The 24,927-nt window shown below is 40.3% G+C and overlaps 1 protein-coding gene and 1 long non-coding RNA gene across 2 annotated transcripts in view; one reads left to right on the top strand and one right to left on the bottom strand.

Annotated features, from left to right (window-relative positions):
- Positions 1-20,807, top strand: part of LOC121718825 (zinc finger protein 493-like) — a 69,285-nt gene extending 48,478 nt beyond the window's left edge. The window contains 4 exon segments of the mRNA XM_042104134.1: positions 1,698-1,966; positions 14,476-14,793; positions 18,446-20,643; positions 20,645-20,807. Coding sequence (XP_041960068.1) covers positions 1,698-1,966; positions 14,476-14,793; positions 18,446-20,643; positions 20,645-20,713 — 2,854 coding nt within the window. The 3' untranslated portion in view covers positions 20,714-20,807.
- Positions 664-13,963, bottom strand: LOC121719110. The gene is made up of 3 exons (XR_006034172.1): positions 13,773-13,963; positions 8,815-8,821; positions 664-675 (listed from the first exon to the last, which is right to left on the bottom strand). It is a non-coding gene; the product is annotated as an uncharacterized LOC121719110 (long non-coding RNA).
- Positions 20,808-24,927: the final 4,120 nt, after the last annotated feature.

Here is a 24,927-nt window from a genome sequence, read left to right as displayed (position 1 = left end):
AAATTATTTTAAAATGTTAACTATTTTAAATGTATCTACACAAAAAAATGAGCGTCACGTCATTGACCCAGTAACAGAACAATACAAGCAGGTTCTTTGATTTGATGTTAGGAATTACCTTTTAAATGTCTAATGCAGAAATCTCATTTGAAAACGTGTATGTGTTGCCGAATGTAAAGTACACTTCGTAAAGAAATAATGATTAATACATGGAATTAAATTCCGACTTTTATTTTGACAATATTCCAAATGACGGCCATATTGGAATTTTCATTCCGTCCCAGGATCCACGCAGGTATGGGAGTCTCGTCAACGTGTTGACAAATACTTGTTTCTTGTCTTATCCAAAACAAATCCTAAACAAAGGGCAGTGTGATGAGCAGCGAATTTGACTGAGGTAAGTCTCTGTTACGTTAGGTTTGACATAACAACAGAAACACTATAGACTTCTTGATTGCACACTGTAGCTCGAAGGCGAGGAGTCACGTGCCGATTTGGGTTGATTTGAAATTGAACCCTAGTCAAGTTTGTCAAGTTAAGAAAGACTACTCTTGCTCCAATCCGGATGCATGTGGTCCGTGTAACTAGCCTGTTCAGCACGCAGACCTTACTAGGGGTATTTCATACCTCCGTCTCGCTATCTGGAGAAATAATCTTTGGTCACCGCTATTTAGGCTAGGCCTACCAATTTCCGGCTCCCATTGATTTCCATTCAACACATGTAAACAAAACGTCAATTATGTGCTTAAACCAACGCCGCTGACTTATGCCAGCAACCATTTCTCGTTGATAATAAACTACATTTTGGTACAGCATATAGAGGAAGGAATAACAGAATTTGGCTGAAGCAGTAAGAAGAAATTTTATGCTTAGTGTCCGCCCCTAAGACTGTGCCCATTGCCTACATTTGTGCTCCTTTAATGTCGAATGTCAGAGTATCTACATTCCAAAACGTACCTTAATGATAGGCCTACTCCACAATTTATAAAGGAACGAAGTTTAAAAAGAAAAACAGAATATATCAGATGAATTACACAAATAATTGACAAGGAAGTACTGTAAGATTATTCGACGGTCGCTTCTTTTCTAATGGGTTACATTACATATTTCAGGCAATTGTGCTTTTCTTTCGTTCCTTTATAAATTGTGATGTAATTTGAAGGTATGTTGAATGTAATAACTCTGACAAGTAAGGGACCAAGGTAACCTGTTATAAGTGACCACAGAATGTCTAATAAGGGGAGAACTTCCACTCTCGGAAAACTTCCGGTTTCTGGTTGGTTCTAATGGAAATGGAGGTCTATGGAGCTGTACCCCTCAAAATCCACTTTTCTCGGGATCTAACACATACTGATGACTTGAGAACTCTGCAACTAGAGGGACTAGAGGAAACATGTTGAAAACGGTCTCCACTGATAAATATCACACTTGCTAACCTGGAAATAAGGTCCTATGTCCTAAATCCTGAACCACCCCTTTGCTTTACTTTGTCATGTGGAGTCGGATGCGTGAAATCAGACCCCAAAAACTGTAACGACCCCAACACTGGTCATGTAAAGTAGCCTACTCTTTTTCTGAATGCTTTATATAATTTTCTAGAACATGAGAAAATAATTAAAAAAATATTCTGTTGTTTTGTGTAGCTCTGATTACAGGCTGTGTTTTTTTTTCGGATCTTGGCATCTTTGGTCCGTTAGGAACATGGATCTCGCACCACCGTTGAGCTCTGGCTGTAACGTGACGGAAGCACTCTGGGGCGATCTGGGACTGCTGGTGAAAGAAGAAGACATGAAAGAGGAGGAATATGGTCATATGGTTGCATGTCCAGATGAAGAAGAAAAGCCCTTTGCAGAGCTTCACTGTAAAACTGAAACAGACCTCACAGACTTTAACTATGAATCACTACAGACAACAGTGAAGATTGAAGTGAAGAAAGAAGAGGATGAGCACGATTATCTGCTGGAAAGTAAGTCTTTTCAGATCCCCCTTTCAAACACAAATCCATAATCAAGTAAAAATTTTACGAGACTTAACAATAAAGAATAAGGTGTACTCTCAGTGTTCCCATACATTGACTAATCTGTGGCGGGGCGCCATAGAATAACAACTGGCTGCCACAATGAAAATCATTTCATTGAGCTGCGCTTTTTACGCACGCAGCCTTTCCTTGCCCCGCTCCGCTTTCTCTCGTAACGAACCTGCCACCCTCCTCTGCATGCACATTTAACAAAACATTAACAATTGTTGAAGGATTGTTGTTGGTACGTACAGTGTAGAAGCATAGAAGACGTCTGGCTAAATTGCTATTAAATCCGCTTAGCATCGTGACCATGCTGCGGAAAATGTTTCAAAACTGCTGCATTCAAGTTAACTCTGCTAAGGTCTTATCACAACATAGTACATTGAGAAGACTAAACTAAGCCAAAGTCCTTTTAGGCAAGTCCCTCCACTTGGCGGCCATATAGCAACGCTTTTTGGGCACTCATCGGGCATCCTATTCAGCAGAAATGCGCGTGCGCATGGCTTCACGACACCAATCTTGCTCCAGCGGCGAGTTCACAACACATGATTGGAAAGATGTCTTCACAACACACCATATGATTGGCTCAATGTATTCACATCAAACCACATGATTGGCTCAATGTATTCACATGTCGACGTTTTGCCGAGGAAGGGGTGGGATATGTGTAGACAACGTTACAAACTAACCCCATGCATTTCTATGGAGGATTTTTTGAGTGCTGTGTCTCCTCATTAGAAAGTCTCTGACTAAGTTAAGTTATGCAATCAAGCCATATCTCTAAGCTAAGGTTAGAATCTTTACTGTGTATGGTTAGAATACTGTTTGGATGTCGAGTTTAACAGCATGCTTTTACAGCTACTTGTCAATTGCGACTAGGTTACTTGTGCAGGGCACTGAATGTTTGCAAAATCCCGATGTAAATCAAAAAGTGTTTTCCAAGACTCTAAAGTGCTTATCCCAAGGAGAAGAATTACAAATCTTTATTTTAACTAACTACATCCAAAACATTATGAATTGCACCACACATATCAGCAGCCTTTTAAAAACTTCACGGATTCCTCCCTCACGAAAGTCTTAAAGTAACAGGCACTCAATTAGACCTACACACTACCAAGACAATCTTAAAGTGACAGTAACTCAACTTAAACCTACAATGTAACCCATTCCATGATGGACAACACCAGTTGAAATCAATTACATTGTTTTTTGACTGATGGCATTTCAAACTTACACTTATTCCATAACAGCGTTGTGTTTTGCAACATAAGCAGCAAGAAATGTGAAAGTAAATAAATGTGTACTCACAATATTGAGTAGGCTATGACTTTGATTACATCAACATGTTTGTTGGAATGCATAGATAAGTAGCCTATTTGTTATTGTAGGTTAACTCCTGCGGCATGTTTATCCATTCTGTAGATAAACTATCAAACAGCATAACGTGCTACAGGGTTCCCACGGTTCAAGGAATTTCTGGAATATCATGGAATTTTGGAAAGTCTATTCCAGATATGGAAAGTCAGGGAATTTTTTTATCATTTTGGGGCAAAGTCATAGCCTAGAAATCTAGACGCACCCTAGCGGCAGCAAATTAATTTGCTCAGCCTGTACGTCTAGTATCAAACCATAGTGATTTCTATTGGCTGACGCCGTGGACCTCATCCAATCACAGCGCTCTATTTTGTTAGAGTCTTAAGGCGGGCTTAACAGGATAACGACAGTCCTGCGACGGTGAACAACAAGGAAGGTGGCTATGACTAACGAAGAGCGGTTGTTTGTATCGGCGTTGGCGTCAACTTTGGAGAAGTTGGACTTGTGCTTTTCTTTGAAAGTTGAGCAACACAATGCACTTAAGTCATTCCTTTCGAAGAAGGATGTATTTGCCGTTTTGCCGACCGGATACGGATATGGTCGTAGCACTGGCCTATTGCATGCCTAGGCAGTTTGAAAGACAATTCTCTGCCCGCCCCTTGGATTAAGCGAGGTGAATGGTTCGATGCCAGACTATACATTTCAATGATATAGGATGGCCCGCCAGGCTAGCAAAGTCATGGAATATCAGGGAATTTTGTTGCAGCAGTTTAAAACCTACTTGCCAAACATTAATACAAATATATTTCCACGCAAAGTTGGTGTATATATGGTTATTAGCTTTACTGCTTGCTTGAGTTGCCCAACTTTGTTTATTTTATGCCCATTCATTCATCTCCCGCCCTAAAAAAAAGTACGCTACGCGTCTGCTCAGAAATCATTGGTTGGTATTTTGCACCATTCATTATATAGTAAGTCATGGCAGCCGTAATTCATGGATTGAGATCAGACCCGGCGGCAGACACAAATTCACGGACGGGCATTACACCTTTCCAGGGGGGGCACGGGAACTTAAATTGATCATGGTAGTTTAAGCTTAGCTTACACTTGACAAAACATTCTAATATGAAAATGTAGATGCAATTGTTGTAAAATGGTGCAGCTCCTTTAAGAGAGCCCCGTGCGCAGGGATGGAGAGAGAGAAAGCGAGAGGGGATATGTGTGTTAGAACTGAGATGCGTGTGGAAAAAGTAGACATGCTGTTGGGACTGGAGCTAGTCATATTCAAAATAATGCAAAAATAAATCCGCAGATAAAACCAAAATCCTCGTTCATTTGCTAACCAGTTTCAGATAGAGTGTTGGGGAGTTAGCCCCGAAGTTACGGATAACTTCGGCCCTGGAGTGGTAACAAGCTCCCTGTTCTCCGACTAGGTCAGAAGAAAAAAACAGTAAAGGTTAACGCTATCAAACAAACCCAGAAACTACTAGGCCTACTTCTACGAACTACGATATGAGATATAGCCTACCTGCGAGCCGATAAGCATAGCCTATTTGTCATCGGATGACAGGGGTTAGTGCAGAAGTGAAGTAGACTGCGCCACGTAACCTCCTCTCCATTTAGGTGGGCTTACCTAATGTTCCTGATTGATTACGGAATAATACAGATTTTACAAGTTTTATTTGCTACTTGCTTTGACAAACGTATAATATAGGCCTACATTTAATAAGTGTTCAAAATCAATTTATGGGATTGGGGTTGGTTGGAGCAGCCAAGCTCGTCCAGGGTGGGCACAGATGACCTCCAGGACGGGCCTGGCCCCCCAAAGCCCGCCCATGCCGCCGGGACTGATTGAGATAAATGCAGAGACCAAATTTCCCTCACGGGATCAAAAGAGTATATACTTATACTGTACTTCAGGTTTTTTTTGTCAGGGAAAAGTCATGGAATTTTACATGTGATCTAGAGAGTGGGAACCCTGAGGCTATCTGTACTGTAGACTACTTTGACTATTAATTAATTTATTACTTTATTAACTCATTGGCTCCCAATTTAAATACAACCGTTGACTGCCAATGACGTTTTTAAGGCTGGGGAACGATCTGGCGGAGCTTGTCACTGAAAATCAGGCTTGTAAACAGAGAACGTACTAGTGAACTGACCCGCTAGGTGCTTTCCGGCGACTCTAGCTTTTTTCACATCATCTATTCGCAGGCTAGATATGAACCTGCTGGTTAATGTCGATTCTTGCAATGAAAATTTGATCAAATCAGATGTGATCCAACCCCCAAAACTTGATTACTTTTCAACAACTGGGCCCTGATGCAGTCTCAAAAGATATCTACTAAAACATGTCCTATCTGTTCACTGACCCTCTCTGTCTTGTAATGTGTAAGTCATAACTAGTGATTATATTTCTATCTGAAGTTAGATATTTCCTCGTCAGTATCTAATTGCTGAATGTGGAACATCTATCGTCATTCTAAGTCTCTATGGTAACTCTTCCAGGCGTATCAGAACATCCACATGTAATGGCACAGAAGATCCATGGACAGAGTGATGAACTCAACCTGCAACTGAAAGGAGGTCTGCACCACTGCTCGGTCTGCAAGAAGACTTTCATGACCCTGAGAGAACTTGAGAAACACCAGCAAACACACTCAGTTTGGGTGAATGAAAACAAGTATCACAAAAAAACACATACATATTCTCATTGTGAAAAAGCATTTACAACAGCCTCACTAGTTAACCACCACATGCTTACACACACTGGAGAGAAGCCTCGTAAATGTTTGAAGTGTGGAAAAGGGTTTTCACACAGCTCAAGTCTTTCTCGCCACATGCTTGTACACAAAGGAGAGAAGTCTCATAAAAGGTATCATAAATGTTCCCAGTGTGGAATATCATTTACAACATCCCAAGATCTTCAAAACCACATGCTTACACACTCTGAGGAGAAGCCTCATAAATGTACCCAGTGTGGAAAAACTTTTTCACAAATTTCAAATCTTTACACCCACATGCGAATACACACTGGAGAGAAGCCTCATAAATGTACCCAGTGTGGAAAAGCTTTTATAACCTCCACAGATGTCAAACGCCACATGCTTAGACATACGGGAGAGAAGGCTCATATATGTGTCCAGTGTGGGAAAGCCTTTGTATACATGTTCACACTTAAAAGACACATGCGAATTCATAGTAATGAGAAGCCTCACAAATGTGCCCAGTGTGGAAAAGCTTTTACACGCTTCTCAACTCTCAAAAAACACATGCTCAGACACACTAGAGAGAAGCCTCACAAATGTGCCCAATGTGGAAAAGTCTTTTCTAATGGTTCAGCTCTTAAAACCCACGTGCTTACGCACACCGGAGAGAAGCCTCATAAATGTGTCCAGTGCGGAAAAGCTTTTTCACAAATTTCAAATCTTAAAACCCACATGAGAATACACACTAGAGAGAAGCCTCATGAATGTGCCCAGTGTGGAAGAGGTTTTTCACACTTCTCAACTCTTAAAAAGCACATGCTCATACATACTGGAGAGAAGCCTCATAAATGTGCCCAGTGTGGAAAAGCATTTATAACCATCACAGATCTCAATCGCCACATGCTTACACATACTGGAGAAAAGCCTTATAAATGTCTCCGGTGCGGAAAAGCTTTTTCACAAATGTCAACTCTTAGAAGCCACATGCTCATACACACTGGAGAGAAGCCTCATATATGTGCCCAGTGTGGAAAAGGTTTTACACACTTCTCAACTCTTAAAACTCACATGCTAACTCACACTGGAGAGAAGCCTCATAAATGTGTCCAGTGTGATAAAGCTTTTACAACAACCCGTGATCTTCAACGCCACATGCTTACACACACTAGAGAGAAGCCTCATAAATGTGTCCAATGTGGAAAAACTTTTACACGAAATTCAACCCTTAAAAGCCATTATGCTAATACACACTAGAGAGAAGCCTCATGAATGTACCCAGTGTGGAAAAACTTTTACACGAAATTCAACCCTTAAAAGCCATTAAGCATTTGACAGGTCCACAGATATTCTACGCTAGCAGGAGCATAGCTCGTTATGGTTATAGTTATCGTTATCGTTATCATTTGGTGTGAATGGGCCTTAACTCAACCAACCTCACGATTCGGGGGGGGGGGTGTTAACAACACCAGAGGATTACAATATAATATATAATGAATATTGAATGTCTGATATTTATGACGGCACACTTTATGCAGATTAGACTATAGCCTAGGCCTAATATTACAACTCTACCTCTTTAATTCAGCTGTCTGGTTGAAGCCTGGACATATTACAAACAAAGTAGCATAGTTGGCTAGCTTATCATAGTCTACTGATTGGACTGTTCTGTTTCCCCATGTGTGTTTAAGTTTCAGGGTAATTCTTGTTCTCCTTGGGACAGGCCCTTTTGAGAAACACGGTATTGAGATGACCAGTCAACTTGAATGCAAGAGTTTTAAACAAATGTGCAGCATGCTAATGATGCTAAGTGGATTTAATAGTAATTTAGCTAGTTGTCTATGCGTCCTTGCTTTCACAATTATGAATGTATTTGGATTGTGCATGCCGAGTCACGCGTGTCCATTGAGCGAGAGTGGGGCAAGGAGAGGGGGTTTACTTCTATACTGTTTGGTAAAGTTGAATACATAGTCTACAATGAAAGCAGCGAGAGGTTTGACATTTTTTTTTTTTTTTTTTTTTTTTGACAACGTAGGCTACTGGTAAATAAAGCGGGAGGTGTGTGTCCACTGCAAATCACTGCATGAAACACTACAAAGTGTGTGTCGTGGTTCTGCTTTTTCACACCGCGACGTAGGTTTGTGGATATGAGTGTTGCGATTTCGGTTTCGAATCGCACGTCATTAAAGCCCTAATGCAAACTTTCCTCAAATCTTCAAAGGCACATGGTTGTACACACTGGTCAGAAATGAAGTAGCCACATAATTGTGAGGCATGCAGTTTAACAGGGTTTCCATGAAGTCATGGAATTTCTGGGATAACATGGAATTTTAATTTAAGCCTATTCCAAACATGAACCCCGAGTTCGGCTGCGATATAGGTAGATATGACAAATGTGACTCTTCAAAAGCACATGATGGGACACACTGGTCAGAAATGATGAAGCCACATAATTGTGAGGCGTACAGTTGAACAGGGTGCTCATGGTTCATGGAATGTCTGGAAGTTCCAGACATGGGGTCCGAGCTCGGCCGTGCTATAGGTAACGGAAAGCTATGTTCCAAGTTGGGGACTTTTATTTTGTCTTTTTAATTGGGCAATTCCACGCAAAATTGTCACGTCCATAATGCCAACTAAATACCATGTGTGTTGGCGTTAAGGATGTGACAGTTTTGTGTGGAATTGCCCAATTATTATTTATTTAAATGATTTTACCTTGTGCATTTTCTTTTTCTTTTTTTATTATGATCTTTATCTTTTAAACTATTCTTTGACTATTGCCCTTCTATGCTTTTATTTGTTATTACTGTTTGCATTTGTTCATTTAAAGCACATTGAATGATCTCTGTGTATGAAATGCGCTATATAAATAAACTTGACTTGACAATGCCATAAAAGTGCAAAAGATAAACTGTGGTATACCAATTATGAAAGAAAAGAACCAAAGCCTCAATAGCTGCATTAACCATATACATCTAACTACACTGGCAGATGTTGACATGTCAAAAAACAAAGGAAGTCTGAGGAAAAGTGCTGGGCAAGACTTCTGCAACGCAATGACGGTGCATTCACGAATCATTAAGGCTAGTTCTGAAGTGAATTTCCTGAATTTCCCCTTGGGGATCAATAAAGTATCTATCTCTATCTATCTATCTATCTAAGTATCTAAGTCGTGCGTGTGTTTAGCCTTAAGCTGTATGACGGCTCTGGTAATCGACATTCCGTCATATACGTCACATCAAATCCACATACTCTGCCATCAATCTGTTGGAATCAGCCATTTTTAGCACCGTGGATTTTGATGATGACTGCATTTTTAAGACGGTCTTTTTGGGCTTGCCATCACGTTATTTATCATATGATTTTAAAATATCCATCACGTTATTTACCATATAGATTTTAAAATATCCATCACGTTATTTATCATATGATTTTAAAATATCCATCACGTTATTTACCATATAGATTTTAAAATATCCATCACGTTATTTACCGTATAGATTTTAAAATATCCATCACGTTATTTACCGTATGATTTTAAAATATCTATCTTAGCTCTTTATCAGTTGTTGGTTAACTTGACCAACTTTTGAACCACTTTGTTTGAGACAATCTCTTGGTCCCCATCATCCAGGCTCGTGCCCCTGTTGTGAAGGATAGCTCACTTAATTCAAAACACTCGTTACAAAATATCAATATGGCGCCATCTACGAGGTTTTCCTTTCCTTTAAGATGACTTTTCAGACTTATTTTGAGAAGAAAAAAAACCCTGTCTTATATTCAGCCAATATGGTAATTAAATTGGGGCAGGTGGCAGTTGAACCAATCAAATGAAAAAAAAAATAGATGTACCGCAGAGCGGTACAAAATATGACCGCCGCCCAGTCCAGCACATTTTTTCCACAAAAATAAATCACGCTGAAAGGCCTATATGATTCTAACTGTCTCACTAAATTGCATTATCCACACTCAATTATCACTGATATCTGCTAGACAACAAGTACCAAAACATGATTAGTTCATAGATTTCACATGTAAAATTCATTTTATACAACCCCACCTCCATCTTGCCTGTTCATAATTCTGAGAAATTCTTGATTGTTTGTGTTATGTTTATGTTATGTGTGTGGGTGTGTGTGTGTGTGAGCGTGTGTGTGTGTGTGTGTGTATGCGTGCTTGTGTGTGTGCCTGCGTTTGTGCCTGTGCATGCAAGCGTACATATGTCTACTGTGTGAGTATGTGTCATACGTATGATTACTGTGAATGTATGTGTGTGTGTGTTTGTGTGTGTGTGTGTATCTGTTTGTGCACATGTGTGCACATGAAATGGGTTAACATGACCCCTTGAGGCAAACATACAGAAAAAAATGGTCATCTTAGTCCCTACAGTTCTCAAGATATTCACAGAGAACTGTGTCTGCCCTACCCTCCTTTCGGGGGGTCCAGTCCAGCGGGGGGGCAACAGATCAAAACGAAAAACGACGGTTCCATGCTATCCATGTGGGGTTACATGCCCACCAAGTCTTGTGTACCCTGGTCTTTCAGTGTCCCGGGAATCCTTGTTGGTGTACGTCACTAAATGTACACATACATTATTTTATTGTAAGGCCCCCCATGAACGAAAGTACACAAAACTTGGCATGCATTCGGAGGGTGTCATAATGATTATACACTTTTGTATAGTTTTGACCTTGTCAGCCAGAGATATTGTGATGAAAACACCAAATTTTTTGCTTTTTAATTTTTAACTAGGTGGCGCTATACATGAAATAAGTGGTAATGGGATGGGTTGACATGCCCCCTTAAGACCAACATATATAAAAAAGGTGGACCTCCTAGGCCCTACGGTTCTCGAGATATTCACAGAAAACTGTCTCCGACCACCTACAGGCCAGTTGGTGTATAGTAACATAAATTAATTTATTGTGTGGCCCCCCATTAACGGAATTCCACGAAACTTGGCGTGCATGCTCAGGGTGTCATAATGATCCTACACTTCCAATTTCGTGCAGTTTTGACTATGTTAGGTCACAGATACCTGTGATTACAACACCTCATTTTTACTTTTTTGTGTTTAACTAGGTGGCGCTATACATGAAATGAGTGGTTATGGAATGGGTTGACATGGCCCTTTGAGATCAACATACAAAAAAAATGGTCCTCCTAAACCCTACGGTTCTCGAGATATACACAGAAAACTGTGTCTGCCCTACCCTCCTTTCGGGGTGTCCAGTCCAGCGGGGGGGCTACAGATCAAAACGAAAAACGATGGTTCCATGCTATCCATGTGGGGTTACATGCCTACCAAGTTTCATGTACCCCGGTCTTTCAGTGTCCCGGGAATCATTGACGAAAATTTGGGCATGCGAAAAAGAAAAAAAAAAAAAAGGAAAAAAAAATCTGACTAAACCTATAGTGCTGCGCGGCGGTCATAATTAGGGCTGTCAATCGAGGAGGAGCCTCGATTAACCTTTTCTCGCCATATCCACTGTGGGGGAACCTTTTCATCTCAGAAAGGTTCCTTGGTGAACTTCTCAGCAAGGTTCTTTAAGGAACCCCTTAATAGGTTTAGGGTTCCTTTTAATTAGTAGGCTATTATTATTATCAGAATAGTATTATTAGGTTATTAATATTGTTATTATTATATCAATATTTATTAATGTTAATATTCATGCTATTGATCATACAAAATAGAACATTACAGATTTACAAGATAATTACAAGATTTTATTTTATCATTGTTACATAAACAAGTTGAACAAAAACAGAAATAAACAGAAATACACACATATGTTATTTAATGCCTTTAGGGCAGAATTTACATAAATATTTGCTTAAGATAAGATACAATAAGCAGTTCCTTAAGAAAATAAATAGATCTTGCTCTGGGGTGTTTGACATTAAGTACTTCAACAAAACTAAGAGTGTTCTTTACTTTTTTGTGGCATTCAATGTTAAAAACTAAATAAATTGACGTTGCCAATGCCTGGGTGACGTCATCAACATTTTGAGTAAGGATGTCTGTATAGTCAAGCTTTATACCGAAACTGGCCTCCAAGAAGGGGTTTCCTGTGATCACCAGGACTGGTGTTGGTACCTCTGGATCCTGGCAAGCAAAAAAAAAATGTTTTAAAAATTGCTGAGAAGTATCCAGGCAGCATATTGACTAACTGACAATAAACCTACCTTTTCGTCGATCATAAAGTGCGTTGGGGTCCTCTGTGATCAGATGTGGGAGGAGCAATGTTGCAAGGATCACTTGCAGACCTTTTGTTAAAGGTAAATAGAAATGTGAAAGATGATTAAAAAATAAATAAAAAAGATGCACATAAAAATGACACACCAAATCACACCGTCATGATGGTCCGATCAATATCGACATCAAGCTGATTTTGAGATTCTGAAGCTTACAGGTGGGTTTTGGGTGGGTTTCTCATTTAAGTACATTACCATGGCAATGGATGTCCTTCTCTATGACATCATTTCCTGTCACATGATCCTCTGACATAATACATACCAAATTTCTCCTTAAATGGTGGTTACACCACTTGCACCACTTCAAGTGGTTGATGTGATAGACAGGATTCCCCATATTAATTAAAACATTCAGAACAATGGGGTTTCATTACTTGTATTAAATATAGAAAAGTTCTTGTTGAAAATCATGCCAGATTATTTTAGAAGGGATTTTGGAGAGAATTTCACTTTTTTTCAGCAAGTGTAATTATTTGGTTCAAGTTGTTGTGGTTAGGTCCCGATCCCACCCCATCTCTCTCTCCCACTCACTTCCTGTCTATCTTCACTGTCCTGTTGGAATAAAGGCAAAAAGCCCCAAAAAATATACTTAAAAAAAAAAAAAAGTTGTTGTGGTTACACCGTGTTGACAATTTTACCCAAATGCAGTTAATACTCTTTCAAAATTAAATAAATACAACATTTTAAGATCAGGGTTTGATAAGAATGATGTTTGAAAATAATTTGTCGAATTATTTTTAAATGTTAACTATTTTAAATGTATCTAACCCATATGTAGGCCTACACAAAAAAATGAGCGTCACATCATTGACCCAGTAACAGAACAATACAAGCAGGTTCTTTGATTTGATGTTAGGAATTACCTTTTAAATGTATAATGCAGAAATCTCATTTGCCACATGTCACATGCCACATGTAAAGTACACTTTGTAAAGAAATAATGTTTAATACATTGAATTAAATTCCGACTCTTATTTTGACAATATTCCGAATGACGGCCATATTGGAATTTTCATACAGTCCCAGGATCCACGCAGGTATGGGAGTTTCGTCAACATGTTGACAAAATACTTGTTTCTTGTCTTATCCAATCTAAACAAAGGGCCAGCTGAGGAGCAGCGAATTTGACTGAGGTAAGTCTCTGTTACGTTAGGTTTGACATAACAACAGAAACACTATAACACTATCGACTTCTTGATTGCACACTGTAGCCCAAGTTAACGTTAGGGTTAAAACTACTCGAAGGCTATTGAGAGTGAGGAGGAGTCACGTGCCGATTTTGGTTGATTTGAACCCTAGTCAAGTTTGTCAAGTTAAAAAAGACTCTACTCTTGCTCCAATCCGGATACATGTGGTCCGTGTAACTAGCCTGTTCAGCACGCAGACCTTACTAGGGGTAGGCTATTTCATACCGCCGTCTCGCTATCTGGAGAAATAATCTTTGGTCACCGCTATTTAGGCTAGGCCTACCAATTAACGGCTCCCATTGATTTCCATTCAACACATGTAAACAAAACGTCAATTATGTGCTTAAACCAACGCCGCTGACTTATACCAACCAGCAACCATTTCACGTTGATAATAAACTACATTTTGGTACAGCATATAGAGGAAGGAATAACAGAATTTGGCTGAAGCAGTAAGGAGAAATTGTATGTGTCAGCCCCTAAGACTGCCCATTGCCTAAATTTGTGCTCGTTTAATATCGAATGTCAGAGTAGGCCCTAATTACATTCCAAAACGTACCTTAATGATATTCAATTGATAAAGGAACGAAGTATAAAAAGAAAAACAGAATATAGCAGATGGATTACACGAATAATTGACAAGGAAGTACTGTAAGATTATTCAACGGTCGCATATTTCAGGCCACTAGATGGCGGCATTTCATTGCATTTCGGGCCTTTTTTGCCTCCAAAGTGAAATAGTGATGACTTAGGAACTCTGCAACTAGAAGGACTAGAGGAAACATTTTAAAAACGGTCTTCACTAATAAATATCACACTTGCTAACCTGGAAATGAGGTCCTATGTCCAACATCCTGAACCACCCAGACCCCAAAAAAACTGTAACAACCCCAACAAGGGTCATGTAAAGTAGCCTACTCTTTTTCTGAATGTTTTATATAATTTTCTAGAAAATGAGAAAATAATTTTAAAAACATTCTGTTGTTTTGTGCAGCTCTGATTACAGGCTGTTTCGGATCTTGGCATCTTTGGTCCGTTAGGAACATGGATCTCGCACCACCGTTGAGCTCTGGCTGTAACGTGACGGAAGCACTCTGGGGCGATCTGGGACTGCTGGTGAAAGAAGAAGACATGAAAGAGGAGGAATATGGTCATATGGTTGCATGTCCAGATGTAGAAGAAGAAAAGCCCTTTGCAGAGCTTCACTGTAAAACTAAAATGGACGTCACAGACTCTAACTATGAATCACTACAGACAACAGTGAAGATTGAAGTGAAGAAAGAAGAGGATGAGCACAATTATCTGCTGGAAAGTAAGTATTTTCAGATCCCCCTTTCAAACACAAATCCATAATCAAGTAAAAACTTTGAGTCTTAACAATAAAGAATAAGGTGTACTCTCAGTGTTCCCATACATTGACTAATCTGTGGCGGGGCGCCATAGAATAACAACTGGCCGCCACAATGAAAATCCTTTTATTGAGGTGCGCTTTTTACGCACACAGCCTTTCCTTGCCCTGCCCCGCTTTCTCTCGTAACGAACCTGCCACCCCTCCTCTGCATGCACATTTAACAAAACATTAACAATTGTTGAAGGATTGTTGTTGGCACGTACAGTGTAGAAGCATAGAAGACAACGGGCTAAATTGCTATTAAATCCGCTTAGCATCGTGACCAGGCTTGGAATTTCAACATTGTAGGGGCAAGGCCACTTGGCCTTCAGTTGGGCATATTTGGTGGGGGGCACAAAGGCCACATGTCAGGGCACCAAGGCCAAAGTTAACTATACAGTAGTATGCTATAAAAATGATCAAAGTTGTATTCACTGCAGTAGACCTGCATCACTGTATGAAACATTACAAAAACATGACATATTACATATAACTGTAAATCATTTGATCATCTAATATTTTCAGATATCTAGGCTATATTTAACATTTATTTTGTATTTGGCCTGTTATGAAATCATGTATTGAACAATTTAAGCTCAGCTTTAAGAAACTCAAATAGCCTAGATACATGCTTAGCATTTTGTGATCATTAAGGCTACTTTCACACACTTATTGTCAGCTGTCCTCTGATTTACCGATATCTAGGCGACATTTGTAATATTTATTTTGTATTTGGCCCGTTATGAAATGATGTGGAACAATTTAAACACAGTGTAAAACTTAAATCCCAAATTTGGAGACATCCATGTATGTTGAAATTTACTGCAAATTCAAAACGGGATTAGTCTGGAACGGCTAACTGTACAGGGGACTGTTTTCTGTTTCTGGGACCTTTCTGTTTGGTAAGGTCTGCTGTTTATTCTGATATATGGTTTGTCATATGTTAAACGAAGGGTTCGTGAAGTATTCCACCGAGATGAATGGGTAGGGAGATGGACGCAAAACCTTCAGTAGAATTTATGATTAAATTGAATGATATTTACTTTTCTCGCGAACCGTTCACCACAGCAATTAGCGGCTAACATCGTTTAAAAGCTGAGAAAAAGCTCGTTCATGTGATACTTGTGATGTCTGTGTGATGTAGGCTACTTCGCGAGTAGTTCAACTGAGAAGAATGGGTTAATTTGGACGCACTTTCTTTCTTGCGCTGTCACTTTCTTCACTGCGTAATTTGCGCTGTGAATGCTAAGATTATTGACAGGCCATAGGCTAAATATATATCGCTATTAGTAGGACGCAAAGCAGAATATTTAAAGAAGGGGGCACCAAGGCCACCGTGGCCTGTAAACCTCTGATTTTCAAAGGGGCGTCACGGCCAACGCAAGGGGCTACGACGGCCATGGCCGTCGTGGCCGCCGTGAAATACCTACCCTGATTGTGACCATGCTGCGCAAAATGTTTCAAAACTGCTGCATTCAAGTTAACTCTGCTAAGGTCTTATCACAACATAGTACATTGAGAAGACTAAACTAAGCCAAAGTCCTTTTAGGCAAGTCCCTCCACTTGGCGGCCATATAGCAACGCTTTTTGGGCACTCATCGGGCATCCTATTCAGCAGAAATGCGCGTGTGCAAGGCTTCACGACACCAATCTTGCTCCAGCGGCGAGTTCACAACACATGATTGGGAAGATGTCTTCACAACACACCATATGATTGGCTCAATGTATTCACATGTCGACGTTTTGCCAAGGAAGGGGTGGGATATGTGTAGACAACGTTACAAACTAACCCCATGCATTTCTATGGAGGATTTTTTGAGTGCTGTGTCTCCTCATTAGAAAGTCTCTGACTAAGTTAAGTTATGCAATCAAGCCATATCTCTATGCTAAGGTTAGAATCTTTACTGTCTATGGTTAGAATACTGTTTGGATGTCGAGTTTAGCAGCATGCTTTTACAGCTACTTGTCAATTGCGACTAGGTTACTTGTGCAGGGCACTGAATGTTTGCAAAATCCCGATGTAAATCAAAAAGTGTTTTCCAAGACTCAAAAGTGCTTATCCCAAGGAGAAGAATTACAAACCTTTATTTTAACTAACTACATCCAAAACATTATGAATTGCATCCACACATATCAGCAGCCTTTTAAAAACGTCACAGATTCCTCCCTCACGAAAGTCTTAAAGTAACAGGCACTCAATTAGACCTACACACTACCAAGACAATCTTAAAGTGACAGTAACTCAACTTAAACCTACAATGTAACCCATTCCATTATAGACAACACCAGTTGAGATCAATTGCATTGTTTTTTGACTGCTGGCATTTTAAACTTACACTTATTCCATATCAGCATTGTGTTTTGCAACATAAGCAGCAAGAAATGTGAAGGTAAATAAATGTGTACTCACCATATTGAGTAGGCTATGGCTTTGAATACATCAACATGTTTGTTGGAATGCATAGATAAGTAGCCTATTTGTTATTGTAGGTTAACTCCTGCGGGATGTTTATCCATTCTGTAGATAAACTATCAAACAGCATAACGTGCTACAGGGTTCCCACGGTTCAAGGAATTTCTGGAATATCATGGAATTTTGGAAAGTCTATTATAGATATGGAAAGTCAGGGAATTTTTTTATAATTTTGGGGCAAAGTCATGGAATATCAGGGAATTTTGTTGCAGCAGTTTAAAACCTACTTGCCAAACATTAATACAAATATATTTCCACGGAAAATTGGTGTATATATAGTTATTAGCTTTACTGCTTGCTTGAGTTGCCCAACTTTGTTTATTTTATGCCCATTCATTCATCTCCTGCTCTAAAAAAAAGTAAAAGATTCTTGAACGCTACGCGCCTGCTCAGAAATCATTGGTTGGTATATTGCACCATTCATTATATAGTAAGTCATGGCAGCTGTAATTCATGGATTGAGATAAATGTAGAGACCAAATTTCCCTCACGGGATCAAAAGAGTATATATACTTATACTATACTTCAGGTTTTTTTTTGTCAGGAAAAAGTCATGGAATTTTACATGTGATCTAGAGAGTGGGAACCCTGAGGCTATCTGTACTGTAGACTAATTAATTACTTTATTAACTCATTGGCTCCCAATTTAAATACAACCGTTGACTGCCAATGACGTTTTTAAGGCTGGGGAACGATCTGGCGGAGCTTGTCACTGAAAATCAGGCTTGTAAACAGAGAACGTACTAGTGAACTGACCCGCTAGGTGCTTTCTGGCGACTTTAGCTTTTTTCACATCATCTATCGCAGGCTAGATATGAACCTGCTGGTTAATGTCGATTCTTGCAATGAAAATTTGATCAAATCAGATGTGATCCAACCCCCAAAACTTGATTACTTTTCAACAACTGGGCCCTGATGCAGTCTCAAAAGATATCTACTAAAACATGTCCTATCTGTTCACTGACCCTCTCTGTCTTGTAATGTGTAAGTCATAACTAGTGATTATATTTCTATCTGAAGTTAGATATTTCCTCGTCAGTATCTAATTGCTGAATGTGGAACATCTATTGTCATTCTAAGTCTCTATGGTAACTCTTCCAGGCGTATCAGAACATCCACATGTAATGGCACAGAAGATCCATGGACAGAGTGATGAACTCAACCTGCAACTGAAAGGAGGTCTGCACCACTGCTCGGTCTGCAAGAAGACTTTCATGACCCTGAGAGAACTTGAGAAACACCAGCAAACACACTCAGTTTGGGTGAATGAAAACAGGTCTCACAAAAAAACACATACATATTCTCATTGTGAAAAAGCATTTACAACACCCTCACTAGTTAACTACCACTTGCTTACACACACTGGAGAGAAGTCTCATAAATGTGCCCAGTGTGGAAATGCTTTTATAACCTCCACAGATCTCAAACACCACATGCTTGCACACACTGGAGAGAAGCCTCGTAAATGTTTGAAGTGTGGAAAAGGGTTTTCACACAGGTCAAGTCTTTCTCGCCACATGCTTGTACACAAAGGAGAGAAGTCTCATAAAAGGTATCATAAATGTTCCCAGTGTGGAATATCATTTACAACATCCCAAGATCTTCAAAACCACATGCTTACACACTCTGAGGAGAAGCCTCATAAATGTACCCAGTGTGGAAAAACTTTTTCACAAATTTCAAATCTTTACACCCACATGCGAATACACACTGGAGAGAAGCCTCATAAATGTACCCAGTGTGGAAAAGCTTTTATAACCTCCACAGATGTCAAACGCCACATGCTTATACATACGGGAGAAAAGCCTTATGAATGTGTCCAGTGTGGAAATGCTTTTTCACAACTGTCAACTCTTAGGAGCCATATGCTAAGACACCGTACAGGGAAGCCTCATGAATGTGCCCAGTGTGGAAAAGTATTTATAACCTCTACAGATCTCAAATTCCACATGTTTACACATACTGGAGAAAAGCCTTATGAATGTGTCCAGTGTGGAAAAGCTTTTTTACAAATGTCATCTCTTAAGAGCCATATGCTAAGACACCGTACAGGGAAGCCTCACAAATGTGCCCAGTGTGGAAGAGCATTTGACAGATCTACAGATCTTAAACGCCACATGCTTAGACATACTGGAGAGAAGGCTCATATATGTGCCCAATGTGGAAAAGTCTTTTCTAACGGTTCAGCTCTTAAAACCCACGTGCTTACGCACACCGGAGAGAAGCCTCATAAATGTGCCCAATGCGGAAAAGCTTTTTCACAAATTTCAAATCTTAAAACCCACATGAGAGTACACACTAGAGAGAAGCCTCATGAATGTGCCCAGTGTGGAAAAGGTTTTTCACACTTCTCAACTCTTAAAAAACACATGCTCATACATACTGGAGAGAAGCCTCATAAATGTGCCCAGTGTGGAAAAGCATTTATAACCATCACAGATCTCAATCGCCACATGCTTACACATACTGGAGAAAAGCCTTACAAATGTGTTCAGTGTGGAAAAGCTTTTTCACAAATGTCAACTCTTAAATGCCATATGCTAAGACACCCTACAGAGAAGCCTCACAAATGTGCCCAGTGTGGAAAAGCTTTTACACGCTTCTCAACTCTTAAAAAACACATGCTCAGACACACTAGAGAGAAGCCTCACAAATGTGCCCAATGTGGAAAAATCTTTTCTAATGGTTCAGCTCTTAAAACCCACGTGCTTACGCACACCGGAGAGAAGCCTCATAAATGTGTCCAGTGTGGAAAAGCTTTTTCACAAATTTCAAATCTTAAAACCCACATGAGAGTACACACTAGAGAGAAGCCTCATGAATGTGCCCAGTGTGGGAGAGGTTTTTCACACTTCTCAACTCTTAAAAAACACATGCTCATACATACTGGAGAGAAGCCTCATAAATGTGCCCAGTGTGAAAAAGCATTTATAACCATCACAGATCTGAATCGCCACATGCTTACACATACTGGAGAAAAGCCTTATAAATGTGTCCGGTGCGGAAAAGCTTTTTCACAAATGTCAACTCTTAGAAGCCACATGCTCATGCACACTGGAGAGAAGCCTCATGAATGTGCCCAGTGTGGAAAAGGTTTTTCACGCTTCTCAACTCTTAAAAATCACATGCTAACTCACACTGGAGAGAAGGCTCATAAATGTGTCCAGTGTGATAAAACTTTTACAACAACCCGTGATCTTCAACGCCACATGCTTACACACACTAGAGAGAAGCCTCATAAATGTGTCCAATGTGGAAAAGCTTTTACACGAAATTCAACCCTTAAAACCCATTATGCTAATACACACTGGAGAGAAGCCTCATGAGTGTAGAAAAGCATTTGACAGGTCCACAGATATTCTACTCTAGCAGGAGCATAACTCGTTATGATTATCGTTATCGTTATCATTTGGTGTGAATGGGCCTTAACTCGGTAGGGCTGTAACGTACACCAACCTCACGATTCGGGGGGGGGCTAACAACACCAGAGGATTACAATATATAATATAATATATCTGTATTATTTTATATCCTGATATAAAAAGAGAGAATATTGAATGTCTGATATTTCTGACGGCACACTTTATGCAGATTAGACTATAGCCTAGGCCTACTATTACAACTCTACCTCTTTAATTCAGCTGTCTGGTTGAAGCCTGGACATATTGCAAACAAAGTAGCATAGTTGGCTAGCTTATCATAGTCTACTGATTGGACTGTCCGGTTTCCCCATGTGTGTTTAAGTTTCAGGGTAATACTTGTTCTCCTTGGGACAGGCCCTTTTGGGAAACATGGTATTGAGATGACCAGTCAACTTGAACGCAAGAGTTTTAAACAAATGTGCAGCATGCTAATGATGCTAAGTGGATTTAATAGTAATTTAGCTAGTTGTCTATGCGTCCTTGCTTTCACGATTATGAATGTATTTGGATTGTGCATGCCGAGTCACGCGTGTCCATTGAGCGAGAGTGGGGCAAGGAGAGGGGGTTTACTTCTATACTGTTTGGTAAAATTGAATACATAGTCTACAATGAAAGCAACGAGAGGTTTGACGTAGGCTACTGGTAAATAAAGCGGGAGGTGTGTGTTGCTTATGCGGCCACTGCAAATCACTGTATGAAACGCTAAAAAGTGTGTGTCGCGGTTCTGCTTTTTCACACCGCGACGCAGGTTCGTGGATATGAGTGTTGCGATTTCGGTTTCGAATCGCACGTCATTACAGCCCTAAAGCAAACTTTCCTCAAATCTTCAAAGGCACATGGTTGTACACACTGGTCAGAAATGAAGTAGCCACATAATTGCGAGGCGTACAGTTTAACAGGGTTTCCATGAAGTCATGGAATTTCTGGGATAACATGGAATTTTAATTTAAGCCTATTCCAAACATGAACCCCGAGTTCGGCTGCGATATAGGTAGATATGACAAATGTGACTCTTCAAAAGCACATGATGGTACACACTGGTCAGAAATGATGAAGCCACATAATTGTGAGGCGTACAGTTGAACAGGGTGCTCATGGTTCATGGAATGTCTGGAAGTTCCAGACATGGGGTCCGAGCTCGGCCGTGCTATAGGTAACGGAAAGCTATGTTCCAAGTCGGGGACTTTTATTTTGTCTTTTTAATTGGGCAATTCCACGCAAAATTGTCACGTCCAAAACGGCAACTAAATACCATGGCATTGTGTTGGCGTTATGGATGTGACAGTTTTGTGTGGAATTGCCCAATTATTCTTTATTTAAATCATTTTACCTTGTGCATTTTATTTTTATTTTTTTATTATGATCTTTATCTTTTAAACTATTCTTTGACTATTGCCCTTCTATGTTTTTATTTGTTATTACTGTTTGCATTTGTTCATGTAAAGCACATTGAATGATCTCTATGAAATGCGCTATATAAATAAACTTGACTTGACAATGCCATAAAAGTGCAAAAGATAAACTGTGAGCGAGTGTAAGAAGTACCTTACTTCAATTATCAATTAATTAAAAAGTGACAGGTGGGCGGGACTTCCGGTTAATTAAGGCGAGACTTCCGGCAAGGTATTTGATTTCCGGTGAGGGCGGGACATCCGGTCTTTGAACTTGTCATCAATTGAGTCTGACAGGTTGTTTGAATGTGGCGGGTTGCTTTTGGTAGGAGTCATGTGTCTGGGGGAGGGGGTTGTGTGTGTGTGTGTGTGTGTGTGTGTGTCTGCATGGAGATAGTGAATTTGACAGTTTTGTAGGTTTTAGTGTCATTTTTATACTTTTTATGATCATTTTGTATGTTTTTTTAGTCATTTTGTGTTTTTATGGCCGGGGGCGGAGGCTTGTGTGTGTGTGTGTGTGTGTGTGTGTGTGTGTGTGTGTGTGTGTGTGTGTGTGTGTGTGTGTGTGTGTGTCCAGGGGTGGGGGTGGTACATGGATGTGATGGTCATGGGTGCGTGTGTGTCCAGGGGTGGGGGGTGTACACGGATGTGTTGGTCGTGGTTGGTGTCCTGTTGGGGGATGTCATGGGAGTGTCATGCGCGAGCAATTATGAGCGCCGTTGTTGGGGAGAATAAAAGTGGTGTAAAAGTATGGGTAAAGATAGCAAAGTAAGCATGGCTATGCGGGTCCTAGTAGCGAGCGGCCAAGTGGGGCCCCTAAGAGAAAACATTAAGAGAAATCATTAAGAAAAGACACAAGAGAAAGCTATAGGCATCAGTATAGGCATCTGTTGAGTATGGATGCCTTTGAATTTGGCGGGGGTGCTTTTGTATGAGTCATGTGTTTAGGGGGTGTCTGTGTGTGTGTGTACAGGGGGTGTGGGGGTGTCTCATGTGCAGGGGTTGCGTGGTGTGTGTCATGAGGTGACCATGGGAGTGTTGGACAATTATCAAAAATTAAAAATGATCCAAAAAATATGTCTGTATAAAAAAGGTTGGCATCAACAGAGTTTTAAATTCAAATTCATCAAGATTTTCATCAAGTCATTGAAAAGAATAAAATATATCAGACAGCAGAGTGGTGGAGAGAGGGTAGGGGCTGGGCCAAAGGTCTGTGCGTGTGTGTGTGTGTGTGTATATGTGTGTGTGTGTGTGTGTATGTGTATGTGTGTGTGGAGAGAGAGGAGGGGGTTTGTATGACTGTATGTATGCTTCAAGTTTTAGTGATATGAACCTGAATAAAAGAATCAAGGATGTGATGATGCCAAGAGCCTAAAAAGGTTTCAGCCATGTGTGTGTGAACTAAAATAAAAAATAAATCCTACATTTAAGCTGAACTTTAAGGTTCAGGGTCATGCATGTCTAATGTCATGGCTCCAGGGCCCTGAGGGAGTAGGTTGTGTGTGTGTGTGTGTGTGTGTGTGTGTGTGTGTGTGCTTGCATGCTTGAGAGTGAGAAAGAAAAAGGTTTGAATGTTTAGTTATGTTTATGTTTTTAGGATTATTAAACTGAATGTGAATGATCTGAGCGAGGCTTTATGAAACACTGAAACGTTCGAAGCAATTGTGCCGAATTGTTCCGAAGCTTTGAAACAATTCCGACACCTCAGAGCTGTTTAGGGTGAAACAAATCTGTCAAATGCTTTGTATTAGAGATGCAGTCTTTAAAGTGTGTGGCTCGCTGTGTTACCTGTGTTCAGTCTTTGTCAAAAGCTAAGCAGCATGCCCTTGGTCAATTACTGGATGGGAGACCACATGAAGTCACAATAAAGGGAGTCTTATTGCTGCCACTATGTGTTCTCTAAATCACTTTCTTCTTATAAAAACTCTCGATTTTTGACCATTCTGAGAGTTTAGTTGAAACTGTGTGGTTAATGGTGAAGTAAGAAAACATAAACAGATACGATCTGAAACAATACCTTACAAATCAAACGGGGATCGAACCACATTTGAGCAGCCTGGGCTACCGTGCAAAAAACACCCTCACTAACCACTACACCATCATGGTTAAGCTACACTGTTAATTGAACACGCGGGCACGCCTGCCGACACTGGTGAAATGCACCGAAGGTTCACTTAATTTTGGTCACATGACATGGGGATTTTGAACGATGTTTCGAAGCAGTGGTCACATGACATGGCTGTTTTGAACCACGTTTCGAAGCAGTGTTTCGAAACACTTGTGCTTCGAAGCCTCGACACTGATTCGAGACGTCGGTTTCGAAAGTCACACCCCTATTTTTTGGATCAAACACTCCCATGGTCACCTCATGACACACACCACGCAACCCCTGCACATGAGACACCCCCACACCCCCTGTACACACACACACACACACACACAAAGACACCCCCTAAACACGACTCAAACAAAAGCACCCCCGCCAAATTCAAAGGCATCCATACTCAACAGATGCCTATACTGATGCCTATAGCTTTCTCTTGTGTCTTTTCTTAATGATTTCTCTTAATGTTTTCTCTTAGGGGCCCCACTTAGCCGCTCGCTACTAGGACCCGCATAGCCATGCTTACTTTGCTATCTTTACCCATACTTTTACACCACTTTTATTCTCCCCAACAACGCCGCTCATAATTGCTCGCGCATGACACTCCCATGACATCCCCCAACAGGACACCAACCACGACCAACACATCCGTGTACACCCCCCACC

The sequence above is a fragment of the Alosa sapidissima genome, chromosome 9 (genome assembly GCF_018492685.1).
Source record: "Alosa sapidissima isolate fAloSap1 chromosome 9, fAloSap1.pri, whole genome shotgun sequence".
In the NCBI taxonomy this organism is placed as follows: domain Eukaryota; kingdom Metazoa; phylum Chordata; class Actinopteri; order Clupeiformes; family Clupeidae; genus Alosa; species Alosa sapidissima.
The sequence above is the reverse complement of the archived record's forward strand: the minus strand, read 5'-3'. Positions and strand labels throughout refer to the sequence as shown.